Below are 25,044 nucleotides of genomic sequence, written 5' to 3' on the forward strand. Positions count from 1 at the left end.
AAGATGCTGACTTCGACTGCTGTGCGCTACCTGAAGCGTAGAGTGGAGAGAAGTCCCCGTGTGACTGCTGAGGAACTGAGAAAAGATTTGTCAGATGTGGGTACAGAAGTTTCAGCCCAGACAATAAGACGCACACTGCGTAATGAAGGCCTCCGTGCCAGAACTCCCAGGCGTACCCCCTTGCTGTCTCCAAAGAATAAGAAGAGTCGACTGCAGTATGCCAAAAGCCATGTGGACAAACCACAAAAGTTGTGGGATAGTGTTCTGTGGACTGATGAAACAAAATTAGAACTGTTTGGGCCCATGGATCAACGCTATGTTTGGAGGAGGAAGAACAAGGCCTATGATGAAAAGAACACCTTGCCTACTGTGAAGCATGGTGGAGGGTCAATCATGCTTTGGGGCTGTTTTGCTTCTGCAGGTACAGGGAAGCTTCAGCGTGTGCAAGGTACCATGAATTCTCTTCAGTACCAGGAGATATTGGATGGAAACGTGATGCAGTCCGTCACACACCTGAGGCTTGGGAGACGTTGGACCTTTCAACAGGACAATGATCCCAAGCATACCTCCAAGTCCACTAGAGCATGGTTGCAGAGGAAAGGCTGGAACATTTTGGAGTGGCCATCGCAGTCACCAGACTTAAATCCGATTGAGAACCTCTGGTGGGACTTAAAGAAAGCAGTTGCAGTGCGCAAGCCTAAGAATGTGACTGAACTGGAGGCCTTTGCCCATGAAGAATGGGCGAAGATACCCGTAGATCGCTGCAAGACACTTGTGTCAAGCTATGCTTCACGTTTAAAAGCTGTTATAACTGTAAAAGGATGCTGTACTAAGTACTAAGATTGAATGTCACTTGGGGGTTGAATAAAACTGATAATGCTGTGAGCACAGAAAAGACATTTGTGGTTATTTCATTATAACTGTTATGTTATATTTGTCTGACCTACAAGTGCCTCTTTAATGTAAATGTAAGCAAGATGACTGAATGATCAAAAGCAATGTCAAACTGGCCAAAACACTCAATTTCAGTGGGGGTTGAATAATTTTGGTCACAACTGTAACTATTTTAGACAATTGTATACTTTCATCTATGCGCCAACAGTTTGGAGAAGGTCATTTACTGCCTCAGTGTGACTAGGCCACTGTGCACAAAGCCAAGCATTTAAAGACATTGTTTTGACATGAGTTTGGTGTAGAGAAACCTTAGTGGCCTGCACTGAGCTCTCCTCAGCCCTACTGATCAACTTTGAGATGAATTGGAACACCAGTTATGAGCCAAGTTCTCTCATCCTACATCAGTACCTGAACTCCCACATGTTCCTTTGGCTAAATCGAAAACAAATTCCCACAGACACCCTCCAAACTCTTCTGGAAAGTCTTCCCAGAAAATGAAAGCTGTTATACACTCACCGGCCACTTTATTAGGTACACCTTGCTAGTATCAGTTTGGACCCCCTTTTGCCTTCAGAACTGCTTTCATTCTTCATGACATAGATTCATCGAGGTGTTGGAAACATTCCTCAGAGATTTTGGTCCATGTTGACATGATAGCATCACACAGTTACTGCAGATTTGTTGACTGCACATCCATGATGCGAATCTCCTGCTCCATCACATCCCAAAGGTGCTCTGAAATCTGGTGACTGAAGGCCTTGGAGTACAGTGAACTCATTGTCATGTTCAAGAAACCAGTTTGAGATGATTTAAGCTTTGTGACATGGTGCATTATCTTGCTGGAAGTAGCCATCAGAAGATGGGTACACTGTGGTCATAAAGGGATGGACATAGTCAGCAACAATACTCAGAAAGGCTGTGGTGTTTAAACGGTGTTCAATTGGTACCAAGGGGCCCAAGTATCCCCCACACAATTACACTACCACCACCAACCTTAACCATTGATACAAGCAGGATGGATCCATGCTTTCATGTTGTTTATGCCAAATTCTGACCCTACCATCTGAATGTCGCAGCTGAAATCGAGACTCATCAAACCAGGTAACATCTTTCCAGTCTTCTATTGTCCAATTTTGGTGAGCCTGTATAAACTGTAGCCTCCGTTTCCTGTTCTTAGCAGTGGCACCCGGTGTGGTCTTCTGCTGCTGTAGCCCATTTGCTTCAAGGTTCGACATGTTGTGCATTCAAAAATGGTATTCTGCATACCTTGGTTGTAACGAGTGGTTATTCGAGTTACTGTTGCCTTTCTCTAATTTCAAACCAGTCTGTCCATTCTCCTCTGACCTCTGACATCAACAAGTTATTTTTGTCCACACAATAGCCGTGCCCTGGATATATTCTCTTTTTCGGACCATTCTCTGTAAACCCTAGAGATGGTTGCACATGAAAATCCCAGTAGATCAGTAGTTTTTGAAATACACCATACCGTCTGGCACCAACAACCATACCACATTCAAAGTCACTTAAATCCCCTTTCTTCCCCATTCTGATGCTTAGTTTGAACATCAACAAGTCGTCTTCACCACATCTAGATGACTCAATGCATTGAGTTGCTGCCATGTGATGATAAGCAATTTGTTTTACCAAGCAATTGAACAGATGTACCTAATAAAGAGGCCGGAGAGTGTATATCGGTGTTCCAAACAGCTGGGGAACTGGAACTTTTGGCCATATAGTTAAGGTCTTCTATACATGTTTTCACACACAATCTGTACTTTTGAAATTGAACTTTTGGCCATATAGCGAAGGTCATATATGTTTTCCTTACACTAGTTGTTGACTGTTTTCAAGAGTTAAATGCTATAAGTTACAGTTACATTAGTTTAGGAGAAACAGTAATTAGGACATAAATGTGCTATTAGGTACTGTACATTTTACATAATCACTGATAATTAAAATGCTTTATCAAAAAAGTCTTCTCCAGATAGTAGATAAGTATGCATTAGCAAAAGAATACAGGAAATTGTATATTGGAAGGTAAATTATTCAATAAGACTATCAATCTAATAAATCATACATTTCACACTAATGTTACATTGATGTGAAAAATCCATTTATTCAAAAAGTCCCCTATGTAAATTTGTGTTTCTTACAAAACAATTAACATGGCAAATGTTGCATGGGAATTTTTGTGTGTCAGGTATGAAGAAAATTACAGACTTACTTGGCATGTCTTCTTTCATCATCAAGAGTCAGGTTGGCCACATAGCCCTCAAGGTACTTTTGCAGTTCAGCATATGTTCCAACTATCTGATTAAATGTCCTAAAGTAAGGCAGTGTTATAATATTTTAACCAAATAAGCAGATTCTTACATTATCATTGGTTATTCAGTACTTTATAATCTTAAAATGGACCCGTGCCTTGCTAATTCATGGCAAAGCAACTATTTCATTTAACTGCGGTCCTCTCCAGCTGTGCATACTCTCCTTGCGTGTACTATCCACTCCTGAATCCCCTGCTTCCCATACCCAAAAGTACAGAGGCAATTCACCTGCTCCCCATACACAAAAGTACCAGGAATTTATTTCCCAGCAAAATGGTTGGAACAAAAATGAAAGTTGAGTATGCAAAGCAAGGAACAGTGGCAGTTAAGTGAACCTGTGGCTATGCCCTGCATAATGAACCTGTACTTTGTCCATGCAGGACACGCTGACAGCTGCACATATCTACCCCACCCTCAGGGAGCAAAAATATTCTGAGCCTCTCCCTGCTCTCATGTGACAATACATGGCCAATCACCAAGCACCAGTACCAGCACTGTAACATGGGGTGAATCATATGTTTCTCCATATCCAGATGTACCAGGTATGTTCTTTTCTCCCAGCAGCTGAATGGATGGACAAGGGAGAGAAGGAATGGTGAGTATGTGTTCCTGGGGAGGGAGGAATTTTCTCTGCATGAGCAAAGCACATGTATGCTTTACAGTTAAATAAATCTGAAGTTCTTTTTCTATACACCTACAAGAAACAGGGGTGTAGATTTAGGAATTACATCAAGTACAGTGAGACAGAAACAATGGTTTAAGACGCTGGTCTCCAAACTGTGGCCCAGGGGGCCAGATGCAGCCCTGTACTTGCCTTTATCTGGCCTTTGAGACAGTACTCCTCCCAATGACATCAATGTTAGAGCACCTTTCCAACAATGAGACACTATACCTCCCACTGATACCAACAATGGAGCACTATTCCTCTAACTAAAACCAAGAATGGGGCATAGTTTACTCCCACTAGCCACAATCTGGCCCCCCTAAAGCCAAAAGTTCATAAAACGGGCCCTTTGTTTAAAAGCTTTGGAGACCCCTGGTTTAAGAGATCAGAAACATGGTCAGCTCCTGAGGAATTCTGCCAGTTCCCAGATATACTTGTTTTCTATTGACACCCAGTGTTACACTCCACATCTCCCTAATGTTTGTGGTTGTCCTCCTATTGTTCATTGCTTTGAGCATTTCTAGCTAGACAAGAGCCAACTAGGTCAGAAGACTACGCTTTAAAAAAAAAGCTCATCCCAGTTCATGACTTTGTAAACAGTCAGTAGAGAGGATATTTTAAAAAATATCAGTTTAACTGAGATGATAGCAAAATAAGACTTTTACATAAAAGACATTTAATTTTAAAAAAATATGAGGATATACATAAATTACAATTTGTTAAATTACAATGTTAGCATTGCGACAAATATTTGAACACATTTACATAGTAATTAGTGAATTTATTTTTCTAAATGATGTAAAACATTTTTAAAAAAAAAACAATGTTCTCCAGTTTAGGAGCTTGTTCTGCACCATTTCCTGGCATGTGTGACTTTCTTCTGTTTCATAATATAGACTGTCTAATTATAATCCTTCCTATACAATAGGATACAACACAAATGAATCATGAATTAATGTTATAGCTGTTTGTGGGCAGAAATTATCCCAGAAGTAAAATTATTACTTACTCCCGATCCATGACTAAACACTCAACTCCATCATCATCATCTGCAACAATGTTAGCCGATCGGACATCATCACTTCAAAAAAAAAAAAAAAGGAAACAGATTGCTTGGATTTTTTTTTTAACAGGCACAAAGGGTTTGATTTGCTAACAAACTGTAGAATGTTTACTTAAGTGCTGGTTCACTTAGCCTTGCCAATAAAGAGAAGCTGCAACCACTTTAAACACCACTTTAAATATCCAATCATGTGCAGAAAATTAAAAAAATAGGATTTCTCTTGCATACGATTGGATGACTGGGGAGAACAAGGGTTCATTTTGTTTATTAACCCCTTGATGCCGAGTGCATGCAAATATGTGGGCTCTGTGTCTGGGCCTTGACGCCGAGCGGCCGCATATTTGCGTGCCATTACAAAAATACAAATGTGCTGAGAGCGCATGCCCTGCGCACTCCCAGCACATATGTCCATGACTGACGGAAAAGTCCTGATCTCCCCTTGCGATCGGGACCTTTTCCGATCACATGACCGCCTTGATGGGGAATTACGGCGGTCACATGACCCTAAAACCCCGCCCGCCTCCCGGCTTCTAAAACTCTTAAAGAGCCGGGAGGCGCCGGCGCGAAGTGGTTTACGGTAAATAAACATGTCTTACTCCTTTAGTAAATGCCTTTGTCAGGTCAAGAAACAAAAAGCTCTGTAACTTTTTTCCAGTGATTAATGTGTTTATAATATTTATAATATATTTGAAGTAGGAAGTAATTTATTTTTAAACAATGTTGACTGCGCTGAGAGACATCCATAGTTGCTTAGATAATACTTTTAAAACCATTCCAGGATTTAAAAAGAGGAAACTATACCACTCAGGAAACTGGCTAGGAATAGATATCAACAACTGAAAAAATGAATCTGCCACAAATATAATGTGAAAGATCCAAAGGAAGCAAGCAATACCTCTGAGCCTCTATATCAAACACCAATCCAAGCTTGCTCGGTAAAAACGTCCTCTGAAAATAATATGCATAAAAGGAACACTTATGGGAAATCTATGATGCTATCAATGTAGGCTTAGTCTCTAGCAATGGTAATAAATAGCTGTCACAAGGCCGTCTCACCAGACCCAGGGGCACAGCAGGAGCAATCCTTCCGATCAGGTTTCCGCTTACTCTGGCTTTACTTGTGGTGACTCTGGTAGGTGGCCCGCACGTGGGTCATGCTCTGTACTCTCTAGTAGCCCCACACATGTCAGTGGGATTTTGCTGGCACAGGCACTTTTTCCCACAGATGGTGTCTCCTAGCACAGTCCTCTCACGCACTCCTCCCAGGTAACTCCGCCCGGAAAACTTTACAGAAAAATCTGGTTCTCTCCTTATTGCTGATTGGTCCATTTTTGTTGCTAGGAGAGAGGAGGAGTCCTCTCTTGTGGTTAAACCCCATGTCACTGACAGGAGAGGTGGGCAAGCAGGGAGCTACAACCTGAAGCTTACTTCTCGCACGTCACAGCAGTGGCAACTGGTGGCGAGGGCAGGCAGAAAAGCTGGTAAGGGGGGGGATCAGCTGCCTAGCTGTAGAGACATTTGCTACAAACCTCTACATCTTATTAAAAGGGAAGATAAAGAAGCCTATGGAAGAATTCACTGTAGAGGAAATTTGATAAGTGAAACTTTAAATGTGTCATCTCACTTTTCAAATAGAGCAGCTTAAAATAGATGAGGCAACGTGGGATAAGATTGGATGTATCTTCAACCCATGTGGAAAAAACAAAGCAATACGATCATGGACTTGAAGAGGAAGTTCATCCCTCAATTTAATACTTTTTAAGTTTCAGCTTACCTAGTGTTGTGTTGTGCTCAATTCACATACTCACCCACCCAACGAATCCAGGTCTGTCCTGTGATCTGTGTTCTGCAACACACTTGGTCCCTCTCTGCTATCTTCTTCCCTAACATCATTGTAGCTAGTTGCCTTTCTCAGGTTCAGGCAGCCAGCCTCAAATTATGGCAACAAGGCCCTCCAGCCTTTTCCACTCTGGAAGTGGATACCTCCTGGGATATGTGATATACCATGTGCTCCTTGCTGTGATGGCCAGTTTTAGATTGGGGCAGTGGCCATCTCTTGTACTGTTGATATCCCAGGAAGCACATGGAGCAGGACACGTCATTTTCACTGGAGGGGCAGGCCAGAGCATAAATAAGTAAAGTAAAGGGAAGGAGGATTTTCATGCTGCAGAGGAGGGGGGAGTTTGAGAGAAGCAAAGTTGAGTTTCAGTGTGAAGGTCTGCTTTAGGGACTGGTAGATGATCTGAGAGAGCATTCAAAGTTAACATTACAGTTTGTGTGTGTGTATAGCCATTTTTTTGTTTTGGACAGAGAAGGGAAGGATTTTTAAGTTATTTTTTTGCTGTCTGGGGAGACTTCGTTTTAATTCCAGTCCTGGAGATTCAGTAGCAAGAAGTAAATGGAATTCTCTTCTTAGACAGTTATCACTAGAACATTTGTCCTCTTTAGAAGATCTCCCTCAACTTTTGCTCTCATGACAATTCCAAATTTTAGGATTTCCTCTTTCTTTCTGCTTGCAGTTCATGGGGACAAATAGAGGGCTGAATCTCCTCAGCAGGGACCCAGACTGCAATAAAAAATTGACTTCTCACTCTATCCAAAACTGGAAAAAAAAGCTTTGCCTTTACATAGGACTAGATGCATTCTTGGTAAAGATTTCATGATGGAAGAAATATGCATTTTTTTAAATCTTAGTATCAGATTCTTCCATAAAAAATAAATGTGTATAGACTTCAAGAACATGTAATTTGTATAGAATATTTCTCCAAGATGTATTTTGCGCACAGGGTTACTAAAACCATTAGCAGATATTTTATTCCAAAAAGATATTTACCCTGCATGTGCAGGTCAAAGAGAAAAGAGGTTATGCGAATATTAGTATTGTACTGGTCAGAAATGCAACAGCACACTGACCTGCAATGTACAGCAGGGATGAGAAACATCAGATGGCAACTGTGCTCTGTTTAAGGGGATGGTGTCACTTAGGGAAAAGAATCATCCATAATAGTCAGGAAGGATTTCATTAAAAGAAAGGCAATTGACTACAGAGGCACAGGGATATAGGCAACACTACAAAAGAAAAAAATAACCTTTACATTCACTTTGATATCTTCCTGAAGTTTTATACAAAGTATCAATAAGGTTAGAATGTACTCACCTAATAAGGGCCTTTTCGCCAAAGTAATCTCCTTTTTCCAAAGTTTTAATTAATTGTGGTTCATCACAGCCTTCAGTAGTTTGTGTAACTTTGACCTGCAAATAACATATATTGCTGTAACAATTAATACAAGAACAAAGGAAACAATATCACATCAATAGTTGAGGCCCAATATACTGGTGGGATGAATCCAATAAATTTACTAAATCAGTCCTTGCATACTAAATCACGTACAGTATGAATGTTACTGCATGCCTCCAATTTGCATTAGCTTTCCTGTTGAGAATGAAAATTGCAATAGCACCACAAATATCTTAATGAAATGAGTATGCATGTACAATAGAGCCACTGTGTAATATCTAATAATAAAATCATTTACTTTCACATTAAGCTTACTGTTTTTGCCCAAAAAAATAATTTGGATTTAAAAATGTCTTTATAGCAATTTTGTGAGCTAAACTCACATTTTAGCAATAGCCTTAAAGTGATTTCCAAATTTAGGGGAAACATTAAGTGTAAATAAAGCAGTGGAATACAGTAAGTACCCGACTTGTGAACATTCGAGTTGCAAACTTTCACAGATATGAACAGACCTCACATTACGAACATTCGTAGATGTGAACAAATCGCGGAAGTATCTCACGTGTCTGCTGGACATTATCACAGCTGCAGATTGTCACAGTTGTGCTGCTGTGTGCTTATTGTACAGTGCGATAGTGTACTGCACAGAAATACAGTGCTCAATCAGAGCCCAGGTTGTCCGGAAGCAAAAGGAAAAGCAGTGGTGATGTGGACGGGACTGCTAGGAAGCGCATAACAATAACCATGGAAACAAAAGTGAAAATAATTGAGAAATTGGAACGAGGCGAAAAGATGGTAGACATCACTCGTTCCTATAACATGAATCGTTCAACCATTGGCACAATTCTAAAGAACAAGAACAAGATCATGGAACATGTGAAGTCTGCTGTGCCTATGAAGTCAACAATAATATCCAAAAAGAGTGGTAAAGTGATAGAGGAGATAGAGAAACTTCTCAGTGTGTGGATGCAGGATCAGCATCAGCTTCGAGTCCCACTCAGCTTAATGCTTATTCAAGAAAAAGCTAAAAGCCTGTTTGAAGACTTGAAGAAAAAACAGGCTGAACAATGTGCATCTTTTACTGCCAGCCTTGGATGGTTTAACAGATTCAAGGCTAGAGCCAACCTTTACAACATAAAAGTAAGTGGTGAGGCTGCAAGTGCAGATACCATAGCTGCCCAAGAATTTCCAGCAACACTTATTAACGAAGGTGCTTATTTACCTCAACAGGTTTTTAACTGTCGATGAAAGAGAACTGTACAGGAAGACAATGCCAGAGCGAAGTTACATCAGTAAAAAGGAAAAGGTGATGCCAGGCTTCAAAGCAGCAAAGGACAGACTTACTCTGTTGTCTGGTGTCAATACTTCTGGTGATATTAAACTAAAGCCTCCCTAAGTTTAGAGAATCAAAGAGCCCTCAAAAACATAGCCAAGGACTCTCTACCTGTTGTGTGGAAGAGTAACTCCAAAGCTTGGGTTACACAGGCCGTTTTCCAGGACTGGTTTTTCCACCACTTTATCCCAGAGATAGAAAAATATTGTTTGGAGAAAGATATCCCATTCAACATTCTTTTGCTGCTTGACAATGCACCAGGTCACCCACAATTCATGGATGACTTTCATCCCAACGTCAAAGTAGTGCATCTGCTACCAAATACTACAGAGCTCATCCAACCTATGGACCAAGGAGTTATTGCGATTTTCAAGAAATATTATTTATATCACACTTTTTGTCAGGCAGGGAAGGTTATTGATGAAACAAGAACAACCTTGCGACAATTTTGGAAGGACCATGACATCTACAAGGCCATAAAAATATCAGCTTTGCTTGGCGCGAGGTTTCGGTTGTCACTATGAATGGGGTTTGGAAGAACCTTTGCCTGCAGTTTGTTCATGAAGTGCATGGACTTGAGAAGATGGGTAAGGAGTCCAAAGAGGTCTTCAAAAACTTAGTGACCCTTAGTACAAAGCTGGAGCTAGATCTGCAAGAGGACAACTTCATTGAACTCCTTGCTGTGCAACATGAGGAGCTTACTAATGAGGACCTGATGGAATTAGAGGTCCAGAGAAAAGATGAAGAAAGCTAAGAGGAAGATGTAAGTCAAAAACCAAAGAGATTCACAACACAGGAAATTACAAGGGAATTTTCTTTACTTGAAGAGGCACTGTTAGTTTTTGAGGCACAGGACCCCAACATAGAATGATACACATAGGTTGCAGCAGCTGTTCAGAATGACATCCAGTGATGAGAAAAAAAGAGCTACTACTCAGACATCGCTGGATCATTTTTTCCTGAGGGTAGACACAATTGAATCCATCAAAAATCCTGTGTCATCAACAGCAGATGTGAGTGAAATTCCATCTTGCCCTCCATCTCCTATTGTTCATGATCCTTCAGCTCCATCAACATCAGGTATGGGCCAAATTCCAACTTGCCCTCCATCTCATTATGCTGATGATCCTTAAGCTCCAACAACATCAGGTGTGGGCCAAATTCCATCTTTTCCTCCATCTCCTATTGCTGATGATTCTTAAGCTCCAACAACATCAGGTGTGGGCCAAATTCCATCCTTCTCTCCATCTCCTGTTGCTGATGATCCTTTCGCTCCATCAACATCAGGTGTGGGTCAAATTCCATCTTGCCCTCCATCTCCTATTGCTGATGATCCTTCAGCTCCGTCAGCATCAGGTGTGAGCCAAATTCCATCTTGCCCTCTATCTCCTATTGCTGATGATCCTTCAGCTCCGTCAACATCAGGTGTGGGCCAAATTCCATCTTGCCCTCAATCTCCTATTACTGATGATCCTTCAGCTCCGTCAACATCAGGTGTGAGCCAAATTCCATCTTGCCCTCCATCTCCTATTGCTGATGATCCTTCAGCTCCCTCAACATCAGGTGTGGGCAAAATTCCATCTTGTCCCACATCTCCTATTGCTGATGATCCTTCAGCTCCACCAGCTCCCACCTACCCTCCCTCCCCCAGTTAGTAACTCTCTTCCACTATATGCCAGTACTGTACTTTACCACCATTATAAGGTAACTGTAAAAGCAAAAATAGTTTATTTACAGTTGTACTGTACTGTACCACCATTTTAAGGTAACTGTAAAAGTAAGAAAAAAGTTTATTTACAGTTGTATTGTACTGTACTACCATTTTAAGGTAACTGTAAAAGTAAAAATAGTTTATTTACCATTTTTTAGTGTGTGTTTGTTTTTTTATGCTTTACATTGTATATTTGTGTCAAAGGTGTATAAGACTCACTTTGTCGGAACTTACAAATGAATCACATTTATGAACGTTCTCCCGGAACGGAACTCGTTCGTAAGTTGGGGACTTACTGTATTAGCAATGCTTTCTAAGCTACTTTCTTGTTAAGCTGTAGTATGATTTATCTGAAACAGTTCTCTATGCACACCAAAAAAATTTATAATTTTGTCCACTGTGTATTTGTTTGCCAAGAGTACCATATTTTATAGACAGAGTGATCAGACATGGTATTGACTGGGATTTGAATATCAACAGGAACCTGGGAATATACAAGAGCCTCTACTTCTGATTTGATTCTAAAGAGGAGCTTTAGAATCAATGTTAATGATTCTAAAGCTCAGACTGATTTTGGCTCAGACTGATTTTTTTGTAATAATGGCATTGTTTTTTTTATTAATAAAAACAGTTTAATTAGTAATGTATATATATGTCCTGGTGATTCCTATGAACTGTGAATTTTATGATACATGGAAATTCTGTATTGCATATGCAAGACGCTGACCTAAGATACAGATACAATGAATAGCCCTCTAAAATACAGAATCTCGCATTTTGCTACATTGTTCACATCCAGCTTCATCTAACCCTCTTCTTAAAAAACCCATCCTATCATGGACCTGCCTCAGCCTTTGACTGGACAGTGGAAGGAGAAGCAGCACAGTGATGAGTTAATCTCTCTTTTCGCTTTTTCCTCCTATCAGCATACTCCTTGTCAGCACATAAATTTACTGGCTCCACCTACTTCTTCTTCCTCTTGCACTCAAGCCCATTGCAATTACACTGCTTGTATTAAACATACATTTAAAGAGAAACTGATCCCTGGAAGCTGTGGCCAAAAAAGCAGGAAGAGGTCAAAGGAGTAGTCACCATTATTGCTTGTGGTCTATCTACATCTGGTCTTTCTTCATTACTGACTTGCCATGCCTTGTTTTGCACTGTGTATCAATGTGGAGGTGTCCTTCTTAATAGAGGTAAGTCTCTGCTTGCCAAAGCCTTTGGCAAGAAGAACACAGAGCAGAGGCAACAGTGCATTATATTCATACTGCAGATATAGTTATAAAGCTGTACACACATACTGTACCTGGGTCACAGAAGTGCACTTACTTATGCTCGCCTGTGATCCAGAATTAGCCAATAGCGGGCTAAAGTTTGCCATCGGCTGATGTCAAAGAACCACTCCAGGCTCTGGAAGGATCCTGAAAATAACATCAGGATCCATCCAGATGCCTGACCGGACACTTACACAGGAAGTAGGGGAAGATTCTTAATCTCTAGGGACAAATGAATGTTGTGTACTGTGATAAAGGTATCAAGCTAATAAGCATAATGCTTGGTGATCATGTTGTAGGAAAGTTATCAAAGGGGACCATAGCTCAACCACCTCAATACTGGACACTTTCACCCCCTTCCTCCCCAGGCCAGTTTTCAGATTTCAGTTCTGCCACACTTTGAATAACCATTACTCAGACATGCAACACAGTGCCCAATTTTTTTTTTTTTTATCTTTGTTTGAGACAGATAGAGCTTTCAAATTGTGGTATTTAATCAACACTGTTTTTTGTTTTGCTATAAAAATGAAAAATCTAAAAAAAAATTAAAAATATATTTTTTCCTGTTATAAACTTTTCCAAACAAATTATCTTTCTTTAATGCCTATAATAAATTTAGGCCAAAATGTATTTTGCTACATTTCTTTTGGAAAAGTAACCCAAATCAGTGATCAGTGTGTATTATTTAGTCTATGTGAAAGTGATAGAGTCTACAAACTATGATATATACAGTATATCTGAAAATTGATCGGGTCTGATGTGCTGATGGTGTCTCTCATTTCTTGATGCCCTAAAATGCCAGGACAATACAATTACCCCTCAAATTATCCCTTTTTGGAAAGTAGCCACTCCAAGATATTTAGTAAGAGGCATGGTGAGTTTTTTGAGGTTGTAAATTTTTGCCACAATTTTTTGGAAAATGAGGAAAATAAATAAAATTAGGCTTTCGTCACAATTGTTTTTCCATACCGTCACCAGCACAGTACAGCATCATATGACTGGTGTGGCTATGATCAGGGATACTGACTGGTGACAATATGTAAAAAAATAAATATTTTTTAAAACATTTTTTATCTTTTTTTTTTAGAGATTTTTTTTTTTATACATAATGTGACCAGACCAGTGCAGTGTAACTGTTAGTGAGCAGACCATAGTGACACTACTACTCTGGGGAGGTGATAAGGATTTTTTTAATGCTATGATTGCTTATAACAGTGATAATCACTGTTATAAGAAATCATGTTCATGAGTTGTATCCATTCATGTGCTATTATCTACAATTGTGATAACTGTGAATGGCCAATGCTATCACTTGGTACAAGTGCTCTCTGATTGGCTTTGTCTGTACCATTCATTGTGTACATTTGACATGTGATCATTGTGATTTGTCACAGCGATCACATGTTACTAGGATTGGCCCATTACAACGATCTGTCATCTGGTGGACACAGTGGGTGACAGATTGAGCTGAAGTGCAGCATTTAGAGTGTCCTCACCTAGAGGACATCATATGATGTCAACCCAGGATTAGAAATCTCCCACTCGGCCATCATTTAATTATAGGCCGGATGGGAGATAGTTAAAGTGTAACTAAAAGCAAAACTTTTTTTTCTCAATTTGGATAGAGTGGACAGGGGTTAGAACACCTATCAGTTTTTATTGCTGTCTGTGCCCCAATTAGGGAGATTCACCCTCTCTATTTGTTCTCTTTACCGTTATCATCAAAAGTGAAAGTAAAACATTAAAAAAAAATTAGGTTGACACTAGAACAGATAGAGGGCGAATCTTCCAATGGTGACCTTGGTGACACCCTGGGCTTTCCTCACTTTGGAGGGATTTCCTTCTAATTCCTGTTTTGGCTATAGGACAGGAAGTGAAGGAAAATCTCCCCTATAGGACAGAGATGCCAAAGAATATTTATGCCAAAGTTATTTACCATGTTTATCCTCTGCAATGGCTGTCAAGATTTCATTAACCTCCCTGGCGGTCTAATTATGTCATATTTTTGAATGTCAAAGCGGTACATTGTTTTGCATGGAAATTTTTTGTTTTATATTGTAGGCTTGTAATTCTTAGAAATAACGCACTTAAATCTGTCCAAAGAAGAGTCTAGTAAACATCCCGTTTGAAACACGAAATCATAAATTATAAAATAAAAAATAATTATAAAAAATAATAATATAATAATAATAAATTTAAATAAATAATGTAATCAAACCAAAAACACTGAAATTTGAAATAGAGCATCAGTTCGCACATCACTGAGCTCAGTCGCAGAATCATCGCTGTCGTCACTTTCAGTGTCTGATGACAAATTTCCCCACGAATCACTATCACTCAATTCTGCAAGTGATTCTGATTCACTATCGCTGTTCTCTAGCTGGTCTAAAACCGCTTTTGACCTAAAGAGATGCTTTTTGGATGCCATGGACGTTCTAGGCAGAAAGAAGGGTAAAAGTGCAGTAAAATTGCAGGCACTGGAAATTGATTGGTTTATATGCAGAGCTGCACCAGATTTTGCACTCTCCAGGTTTAGTAAATCAATCCCACAGCCTCTGTACCTTGGGGCATGACTGGCAAATGTGCAGCATAGTTTTCTTTTGTCCACAGCCAAAAGAAAGGGATGAGTAATTGGGGGCATATTTGGATATGTGGGCTAGTTAAGTATCATTAAAACAATACCTTATATGAATTTCCTTGAGCCAGAATGTTATACGAGCTGTTAAGCTATTTTCACACTGATCAGTTGCAAAAACACAGCAAAAATGCATAGGAGTTTTTGTCGTGCTTTCTGAGCATTTTTAAAGGACATGTGACTTAAAAACTGCACCAAAAACACTTCTCAGAGGTGTTTTTGAGGTGCTTTTCCATTGATTTCAAAGTGAAGGAGCGTTTTTTTTTCTACCTCACCAAACATGCCCCAAAGATACTGCAAGCAGGAGTTTTTACAATGCACCGCAAGCTCAACGCCTCAGTGTGAAAACATACATAGATATACATTCACATACATAGGGAAGCGTTTTTCTTGTGCTTTTCAGGTGCTTTTTTTAACGGAAAAATGCTTCAAAAACTCCTCACTGTGAAATTAGCCTTAGATGTGAAGGCAAAAATGTCAGACCATATCTCCTCTGTAATAGTCATAAATTCTGTTTCCCATTAAGTCATATAGTATACTTTCTGATTTATCCTGGATGTATTCAGGGATGCATAAGTGACTTAAGACCAGAGTAGTGAGGAGCTGTTCGACATTTGCTCCTAAAACACATAAAGACATGTGGGGTTGCCATGTTTGTTAATATATAATTGTCGCGTGTCAAATATGTATGTATCGAAAAGTTCCCGCAAGGGTGCCTCAAATTTTTCCCTGAGGTAATCAAATGATTTAATACCATCACTAGAGAGAAAAGAGAAAATGTCTGAGAAGCCCATGCTAACCCATCAGTTATATTTAGTCTGAGTTTCCAACCCATGTGAAAACAGTGGACATCTCACTAGAGGAAGTATGGGGTGATATGAGGACTTCAGAGTATTTAACTGTGTGCAGAATTTTGGGAGGGTTAGAAGTACTAGTTGAGCTGCTCTGTAGCAATTTGTCAGAAGCGGTACTCCCAGGTGCTTTTATACCTTTTATGCCTGTATAGGGTAGTTCTATTAATCCTGGGGTGGGTTGTGTTCCATATACATTTTAGCATTTTCTTTAGGAGTATTTGTACCACTACAGGCAGAACAGGAATGGGCAGCACTCAAAAGTAAAAGAGTAGCTTTGGAAGGAACGCCATTTTAATGGCATTCAATCTACCCAAGAAGGAGATATGCAGCTGATTGCAAGTTCATAACAGAGCTATGAGGTTACTCATAAGCAAGGGGTACTAAGCTTGATACAAAGATAAGGAAATTGAAAAGCCCATGAAAAATTAAAGGTATCTTCTGAACATGATAGAGTTGTTGGGAGCAGGGACACATCTAAATCCACCAATTTACAATGTAGATGGATTCAAAGTGAATTATTTCAAATAAAGGATATCATATAGGGAATAAGTTGGGTGCTTTAACATGCATGGTATTTTCTTCGGTGGTAAAAATGAACATTAAGAGTATGTAAACCCTAACAATGAACTTCTTAGATTTGGTCCTCCTGCATCTGGTAAATATACAGTTGGAAGTATTTTATTTACTTTTGATAAGTGCAAAAAACACTATATATCTCCTCAGGATCTCAAAACTGTCCTCTGCACACTCCCTGTGTTATCTCAAAGGGTCTGTTTAGCCCTCCTAGCTATTATCTTAGACTACAGAATGATCAGCCTTTATATTGTAGAGATCTGAGTGTAACACTGGTTGAGTAGTTTAGTAAAAGAGAGTGAGCAAAGCTGAAACCACTTAGTCCACAAAACTATGTATTGTCAGCCCACAAAAGGACATAGGATCTGAGTGCATTTCTGGCAGAACAAAAGGTATTTTTCTGTATTTGCAGGGCCTTTAAAGAGATACGACATAGGGAAGCGCACATAGGGAAATATATTACAGAGATGTACTGCATATGTTTTTTTTTTTATTTTTATATTTATATTTTACCTTGGCATACGCATTACTAATTTTATTATGATTTTATTTATATAACTCTGTACAAAACTGAAGCACTTTTACCATCTTACAGTGCAGAGTAAATGCATCACCTTTTATGGTATAATTACACAAACTGTATTTTTTTTTCCATCCCTTTATCTTTAATATATATTTTAAGTTCTGTGCCTTCCACTGTTGCCACGCCAGGTTTATGTCACCACTGTATAAATAGTAATTAACCATTCAATAGTGGATTTAATTGTTCAATTTTGTGTGATCAGTAAAATCAGATATAGCAGTGCTGAACTCTATCCAACATAAATCACTTCACAAAGCATAATATTATTGTACCTGAGCACTTGCAATACATGGAATAGGAACACTCAATTTTCACATGTGTTTTGACAAATTTTGTTACAATCAGCTTTTTTTGCTGTGTTTTGCCAAAGAATATAAAGCAGGGGAAGCTTGTTACAGAAATGCAAGCTAAGAAAACATGATCAGTGAACCTCAAAATGAACAGCTATGGGTGGCTGTGTTATTAAACCAGATTTCACACCATAAATACACAGATTACTCTGAACTTAAATTTAAATAAACCTAATATCATTTCCATTTGAAGGTAATGTTGTTTTAATGATTTAATCTATAGCTATTTAATGTTAATACTGTAGGTCTTGGGTAATAAAGACCAACCAGCACGGCTGACCACAAAAATGGGTGTAAAGAAAAGGAGCAAATATGCAGTGACTGCCCAAAACAATTCAGTCCTGAGGTCTACACAGCCCTGTCACGCAGCAGAGTCAAGCAGATGGGACTACTTTCTGTTTAAAACAGTATTAAACCTTCTGCATTTTTAGCTTAACATATTGAGTACAATAGGATAAACACAATAAAATTGAGCTTTCTGCATTCCCTAACAGCTCTTGTAGACCATAATGTCAAGAAGTGCACTAAAGTCATAGATGGATTAAATCTCTGATGGTTCTGTATGGACCAGAAAAAATTCAAGCCATCTATGGACAGGCTAGTTGTATTGAAATTGATTCATTTACCGACTTCAGGACAACCAGCCTGTCGAATTTTTTGAATGAGATCACTACTGGTGGCTATAGCCATTAGTAGCAATTATTGTGTTCTGCCGGCAGAAAAGGCTCCCCACCTACGCTGCGGGAGGGATTCCCCTATCAACACTGACTGTGTTATTATTATTATTATACATGATTTATATAGCGCCAACAGTTTGCTCAGCTCTTTACATTATGTGTTATGTTAATAGGGGAATTGAGCAATTTTCTTTCCTTCCACACATGGTGGAAAGAAAGAAAATTGTATAATCTATGGCTTGCCTTAGTGAACAGCATTAAACCACTTCATCTTAGTGAAGCTGCGCATTATTTTATCTATATTAAATTTCATTAAAATTAAACACATACATTTTCTATCATTTAATAAATGTACAATGAACAATAATGTTTAGTTACCCTGGCCAGTGAAATTCTTGTTCTTTAATATAATTTTTTTTTTTAATTGTTATTGGTCCTTTAAAAAGTAAGAAACTGCAGGTAATTAACTGACAACCTTGCTACTGCTGTTGCCATCTTCCTACACAAAGCACATGTTTCTGCACACTTTCACATGACGGCTTCTACAGTTGTCTAAGGCAGGAAATATAACATTATAAGCCATTTGATGCCAAGAAACAGGCCTTTCAGCATCTCCAGGAGGTGAAAGGTGAACGCTGGACCTCGCATAGCACCATAGCAATTACTGTATGAAAACTGAACATGTAATGTTTACACAAGTAAGGCCCTATGGTGTGACAGCAGAGCATAATTCCTCTTTCAGCCTTGTGTTATGATGTTAGAATATTTCTCAGTATGGCTCAGACTGAGAACATTCATCCTCAATTTATGGAGGTGTTAACTTTAACATATATGTAAATCCAATCACTAAAATCACATATAAGTTTTATCATATTAGTGTAATAGGCCTTTTTCTTGGCATTTTCAATATTTTTAGTTTTGCCAGTCTCAGTTAAAGAATTCTTGGTTAATCTGCTATGAAAGTCATTGTTCAAGCATTTCCTTGTATAGGGTGACAGCTGTCTCCCAACTGTGCTCCTTCATTGTCAGCCTGTCACAAGTGTTTCCTATGCAGACTACAAGTGGTGCTTTAAACACACATTATATCAGCATGGTTCACTGTTGTTGCCATAAGGAACCCTGCCATGCAGCTTTTAATAAATTGCATGCAGTCATGATGTGGCTGCAAAAAAAGCTGGCGTAGATCAGCAGCACTGAAGCTCAACAAAGTATAAAAAGGTGAAAACATTGTGGTTTTTTTTAAGTTATTTTAATCTGGTCCATATACATAAATGGCCAGACAGGACAACTTTCAATGCAGGTGGACCTACCCGTACATCAAAAGACTTACAATGCCTTTAGGAAAATAATTTGGGGTGTTTGCTTTCCAAAATGCAATTATTTTGTCGGTGTTTCTTCTGTCCTGGCACTTCAGAGGACTCAAGAAATATGATAGGTATTTAGGAAAATCAGATGCATAGTTTATACTCCTAGAAAGACTAAAGGTGCTCCTTGCATTTTGGGCCCCTCTATGCATCTAGGCTGTGAAAAAGTCTCATACATCTGGTATCCCTATACTCGGGAGGAGTAGCAGAATGTGGTTTTGGATGTAATTGTAAGCATGCCTATACTGTGTGAGAGAAACAGTTTTAAAATTACAAATTTGTGAAAAAAAACTAATTTTATTTAATTCCTTTATTTTCCAAAAAATTGTGACAACAAATTACAGCTTCAAAAAAACTCAACATTCCACTTACTAAATACTGTGGACTGTCTACCTTCAAAAAGGGGTAATTTGGGGGTATTTGTACTGTTCTGGCATTTAGGGTCTCAAGAATTCTAATAGACAGTCAGTACATCAGGATTGACCCATTTCCAAATATACACACTAAATTGAAAGAAATGTAGCTTAATACCTTTTTGGCCTAAATTTATGAAGAAAGATGATTTATTTGAAAAGTTTTAGAACAGAAACTAAGAAAATGGCATAATTGAAAAAAAATATATATAAAAAACAGAGCTGATTAAATGCCACCAAAAGAAAGCTCTATCTGTCTAAAAACAATCTCTAAAATTAATTTGGGTACAATGTACAAAGTAGTTGTCATTCAAAGTGTGACAGCACAGAAAACTGAAAAATGGCCTGGACTGGAAGGGAGTGAAACAGTCTGGTCTTAAAGTGATTAAATGAAGATTGTTTATCATACACAATGTTTTTGCAAACTAAATGTCATTTAATAATGGATTATATCTACTACTGAGTGAACAGAACAAAGTTGCAGCCAAACTGAAAGGATTTGCAATAAACTGTGAAAAAAGGAGCAAAAACAAAATTAATATTTGATTTGCCCTTTGCTTTTGGTCTTACCTTTCCTTTAGTAATGATAAAGAATGTGCATCCCTCCTCTCCTTCACGAATAATGTAATGTCCCTTTTCATAATATTCCTGTAAACAAACAGTAACAATTATTACAAATAATATTGCACTATTTCCATAAAAATGCATTGTGGAAAAGAAAACTCCAACAGTCTGTAGTTTAACAAGACTCCCATGGTGTAAAGTTATCAAGTAATACACTATATTGCCAAATGTATTGGGACACCTGCCTTTACACACGCATGAACCTTAATGGCGTCCCAGTCTTAGTCCGTAGGATTCCATATTGAGTTGGCCCACCCTTTGCAACTATAACAGCTTCAACTCTTCTTGGAAGGCTGTCCACAAGCTTTACAAGCGTGACCATTCTTCCAGAAACGCATTTGTGAGGTCATGTGCTGATGTCGGACGAGAAGGCCTGGCTTGCAGTCTCCTCTCTAATTCATCCAAAAGGCATTCTATCGGGTTGTGCAGGCCAGTCAAGTTCCTCCACCCCAAACTTGTTCAATGTCTTTATTGACCTTTCTTTGTGCACTGGTGCGTAGTCATGTTAGAACAGGAAGGGGCCATCCCCAAACTGTTCCCAAAAAGTTGGGAACATGAAGTTGGCCAAAATGTCTTGGTATGTTGATGTCAAAAGAGTTCCCTTCACTGAAACTGAGGGATTAAGCCCAACCCCTGAAAAACAAACCATAATCCCCCTCCACCAAACTTTACACTTGGCACAATGCAATCAGGCAAGTACCATTCTCCTGGCAACCACCAAACAAAGAGACATGTTCATCAATTGCCAGACAGAAAAGTGTGATTCGTCACTCCAGAAAACACTTTTCAACTGCTCTCAGTGGTGGCGTGCTTTACACCACTGCATCCTACACTTTGCATTGCACTTGGTGATCTGAGGCTTGGATGCAGCTGCTCGGCCATGGAAACCCAGTCCATGAAACTCTCTACACACTGCTGTGTTAATCTGAAGGCCACAAGATGTTTGGAGGTCTTTATTTATTTACTCTGCAGACAGTTGGTGACTTCTGCGTACTGTGCACTTCAGCCTGCACTGACCCCGCTCTCTCATTTTATGTAGCCTACCACTTCATGGCTGAATTGCTGTTGTTCCCAGTTGCTTCCACTTTTATAATACCACTAGCAGTTGACTGTGTAAATTTAACAGATGGACTTATTGCTCAGGTGGCAACCTATAATAGCACCACGCTTGAATTCACTAAGCTCCTGAGAGTGATCCATTCTTTCACGAATGTTTGTAGAAGCAATCTGCATGCCTAGGTACTTGATTTTATACATCTGTGGCCATGGAGGTGATTGGAACACCTGAATCCAATGATTTGGAGGGGTGTCCCAATACTTTTGGCAATATAGTGTAGCTGTTCAACACAACCGGTCACAGAATGTCATATTAACTAAAATATTTTGTTTTTAGCATCATCTTTTAGATTTCTAAGCAAAATTGTATCATATTGATGTGATTTTTTCATGTAGAATGGAGTTAATACTTGAATTCGCAAATTCATGCTTTTCAACTTATTGTATTTCATATAACATTAAGTACTGGCTTGCAACTTTTTTAAGTTTAGCACTGGCATTCATAAGTATGATAAAATAATTGATAAGATAATATAATTGGATAGCTTGTAAATAATGATGACAATGGTACTTACTGAATTGTATGATTTCCTTTAAAGCCCAGTTGAAGTTTGATGTAAAATCATTCAAGAATCTAAACTACAATGCTGGGGCTCCATTAAGAAAAATTACCCTCACTTCCTTTCCTGCTAACAGCAGCACCAGACAGGAAGTGAGAGAAATTCTGCAACAGGGCCTTAGACAGAAACAAATTATTTTGAGGAAAATAAAAAGACAGTGCTGGACCTGCAGGTACACTCCATTGGTATTGTTATCTTAAGGTATTAATGTTGGTGTAAATGATCTGGTTCCTAGGCAGGCGGCTTCTACACCCTAAAGGATCTCCACAGTTTCTCTGGCTTGTAGTGTAGTGTAAGAAGAGTTGACATTGAAGCACTACACCACTGCTAAGAGGTCCAGGTACAACTTTATTTCATTACAGGTCAGGGGTATAATTCAAAGAGTAGCCAACATGTTTTGATGGACTAAGTGTCCCCTTCATCAGGGCTAAAAGAACATAGAAAGATTTTCATATCAATCTGACATCAATACAATGTTTGAATGGAGCCATCAACCAAAAAACACCAATGTGGATACTAATAAAAATCAATATGGCCCACCACCATGAAGACCTTATCAACAACAAATAAACCACCAGCATTATAACACACAGTGGTGACACAAACCAAGATCCTCTACAAGAAGGGACAACAAATCAATACTCACACTAGAACCTTCATCAACAGTACATTGTCCATTCCACCTACGATTAGGAACCAATACCCTCATCAGAATAGACGCATGACCAATGGCATATTCCCAAATATCCAGGGGCTAAACAGTAAGAATAAGAAGACCAGCGAATTTCCACCTTCAAATTCTGGGTGTTCCACAGTCACACTTAATCATCCAGGATCTCAAACCTCTAACAATGAGGTAGATTCACCTACTGATATTTCACAACCCACAAATTCTGCTGTAGAGTTTTTAGACCTGAAATTCCACGAAGATCAGCCTTCATCCAAAACTGTTGAGCCCACAAACGGGAAAGATCACAAGTTTCTTCTCCCCATTAGTGACAAAAAGGCTTCACTCCAAAAAGGCGACAAATCAGAAAAGATATTCAAATTGTCATCACAATACCACAATAAGGAATCTCTTCCAAACAAGGGACTAAATTTTTGTTCCACTTCCAAACCAAATATGTTTGATCTCTTCTTGGACCTCCAGAACTTCATGAGGAAATTAACACTACAACGGTACCAAGCAAACAAAAAAACTAAAAACTATCCCAGATGCAGTGGGTATCCTCCCTGGCTGAGGACTTACTCCATTGGCTGTATAGGTACAGATCTTCAACCAGGTTTCATGCTGAACCCAGTAACAACACAAGGGGAATTACACTCACCGGCCACTTTATTAGGTAAACCTTGCTAGTACCGGGTTGGAACCCCTTTTTGCCTTTAGAACTGCATTAATTCTTCTTGGCATAGATTCAACAAGGTGTTGGAAACATTCCTCAGAGATTTTGGCCCATACTGACATGAGTTAATGTTGCCTTTCTATAATCTCAAACCAGTCTGCCCATTCTCCTCTGACCTCTGACATCAACAAGGCATTTTCGTCCACACAACTGCTGCTCACTGGATATTTTCTCTTTTTCGGACCATTTTCTGAAAGCCCTATAGATAATGTGAAAATCCCAGTAGATCAGCAGTTTTTGAAATACTCAGACCAGCCCAACTGGCACCAACAACCATGCCACGTTCAAAGTCACTTAAATCCTTTCTTCCCTATTCTGATGCTTGGTTTGAACTTCAACAAATCGTCTTCACCATATCTAGAAGCCTAAATGCATTAAGCTGTTGCTATGTGATTAGCTGATTAACAATTTGTGTTACAAAGCAATTGAACAGGTGTACCTAATAAAGTGGCCAGTGAGTGTATATTACAGCATTGCAAACATTAGTGCAAAAAAACTTCAATGAACTGTCTATCAAGAAAGATGATGCCCCATCAATCCTGACTAAACTGGAGAAACAAGTGATAAAAATCCTGAAAGGGAACCCTAATATCATAAAAAATGCTGATAAGGGTGGAGGAGTAGTCATCTAGGACCGGAAAGAATACATACTGGAAGCAAAAAGGATCCTGGAGGGCAAAATCTTCTATAGGAAAATGAATACAGACCCTACAGACGATTTTACCAGATTATTTCTAGACTTTAGAGAAGTATCTTTTAAAAACAACCTCCTCACAAAAAATGAAAAATAGTTTATCGTGAAAAAAAATCCTAATGTTCCTCATTTTTAGCATTTACCAAAAGTACATTATTATTATTATACAGGATTTATACATAAGTCTGTAACCCAACTCCCAGGAAGACCTATCATTTCTGGAATAAACTCACTTCTAATCTGTCATAGTTCATTGACTACCATCTGCAAAGATTTGTTAAACCTCTCCACTCCTTCCTTACAGACACCATTGATCTCTTGAATAGTCTTGCATCTATCAATCGGCCTACTAATACACATTGGCTAGCATTTGATGTACCTGCTCAGTATTCAAACATCTCTCATGAGAAAGGCTTAGAAGCAATTAGTTCCTTTTTTTAGGTCGATTGCAACAGCTATCTGGACTTTAGAAGTTGTCACTACAAACAATGTGACATTCGGTCAATGTAAAAGAGTAGAAACTGCTCCAAGGTGGACTTTGACACACAAGTTCAAGTACTAAAGAATAATTTTGCCTACTTCCTGCAGGAAAAAGAACACATATTCCACTAGCCACATTCCAAATTTTGTGAGCTAATACAATGCCCAATATTGTTTGATCAAAAAGATCTTGGAAAAACACTGGCATGTGCTTAAA

At 38.9% G+C, this 25,044-nt stretch overlaps 1 protein-coding gene across 1 annotated transcript in view; it reads right to left on the bottom strand.

Moving 5' to 3' along the window:
- The window catches only part of PRKG2 (protein kinase cGMP-dependent 2), a 107,828-nt gene that overhangs the window by 40,504 nt on the left and 42,280 nt on the right, over positions 1-25,044 (bottom strand). The window contains exons 6-9 of the mRNA XM_089675511.1: positions 20,521-20,598; positions 8,103-8,197; positions 4,892-4,963; positions 3,119-3,217 (exon numbers count right to left, since the gene is read on the bottom strand). Of these exons, the coding sequence (XP_089531637.1) occupies positions 3,119-3,217; positions 4,892-4,963; positions 8,103-8,197; positions 20,521-20,598 (344 nt within the window). The remainder of the gene's footprint in view (positions 1-3,118; positions 3,218-4,891; positions 4,964-8,102; positions 8,198-20,520; positions 20,599-25,044) is intronic.

This window comes from Staurois parvus, unplaced genomic scaffold (assembly GCF_062004578.1).
Source record: "Staurois parvus isolate SC_StPar_1 unplaced genomic scaffold, SC_StPar_1.0 ptg000013l, whole genome shotgun sequence".
NCBI classification, from domain to species: domain Eukaryota; kingdom Metazoa; phylum Chordata; class Amphibia; order Anura; family Ranidae; genus Staurois; species Staurois parvus.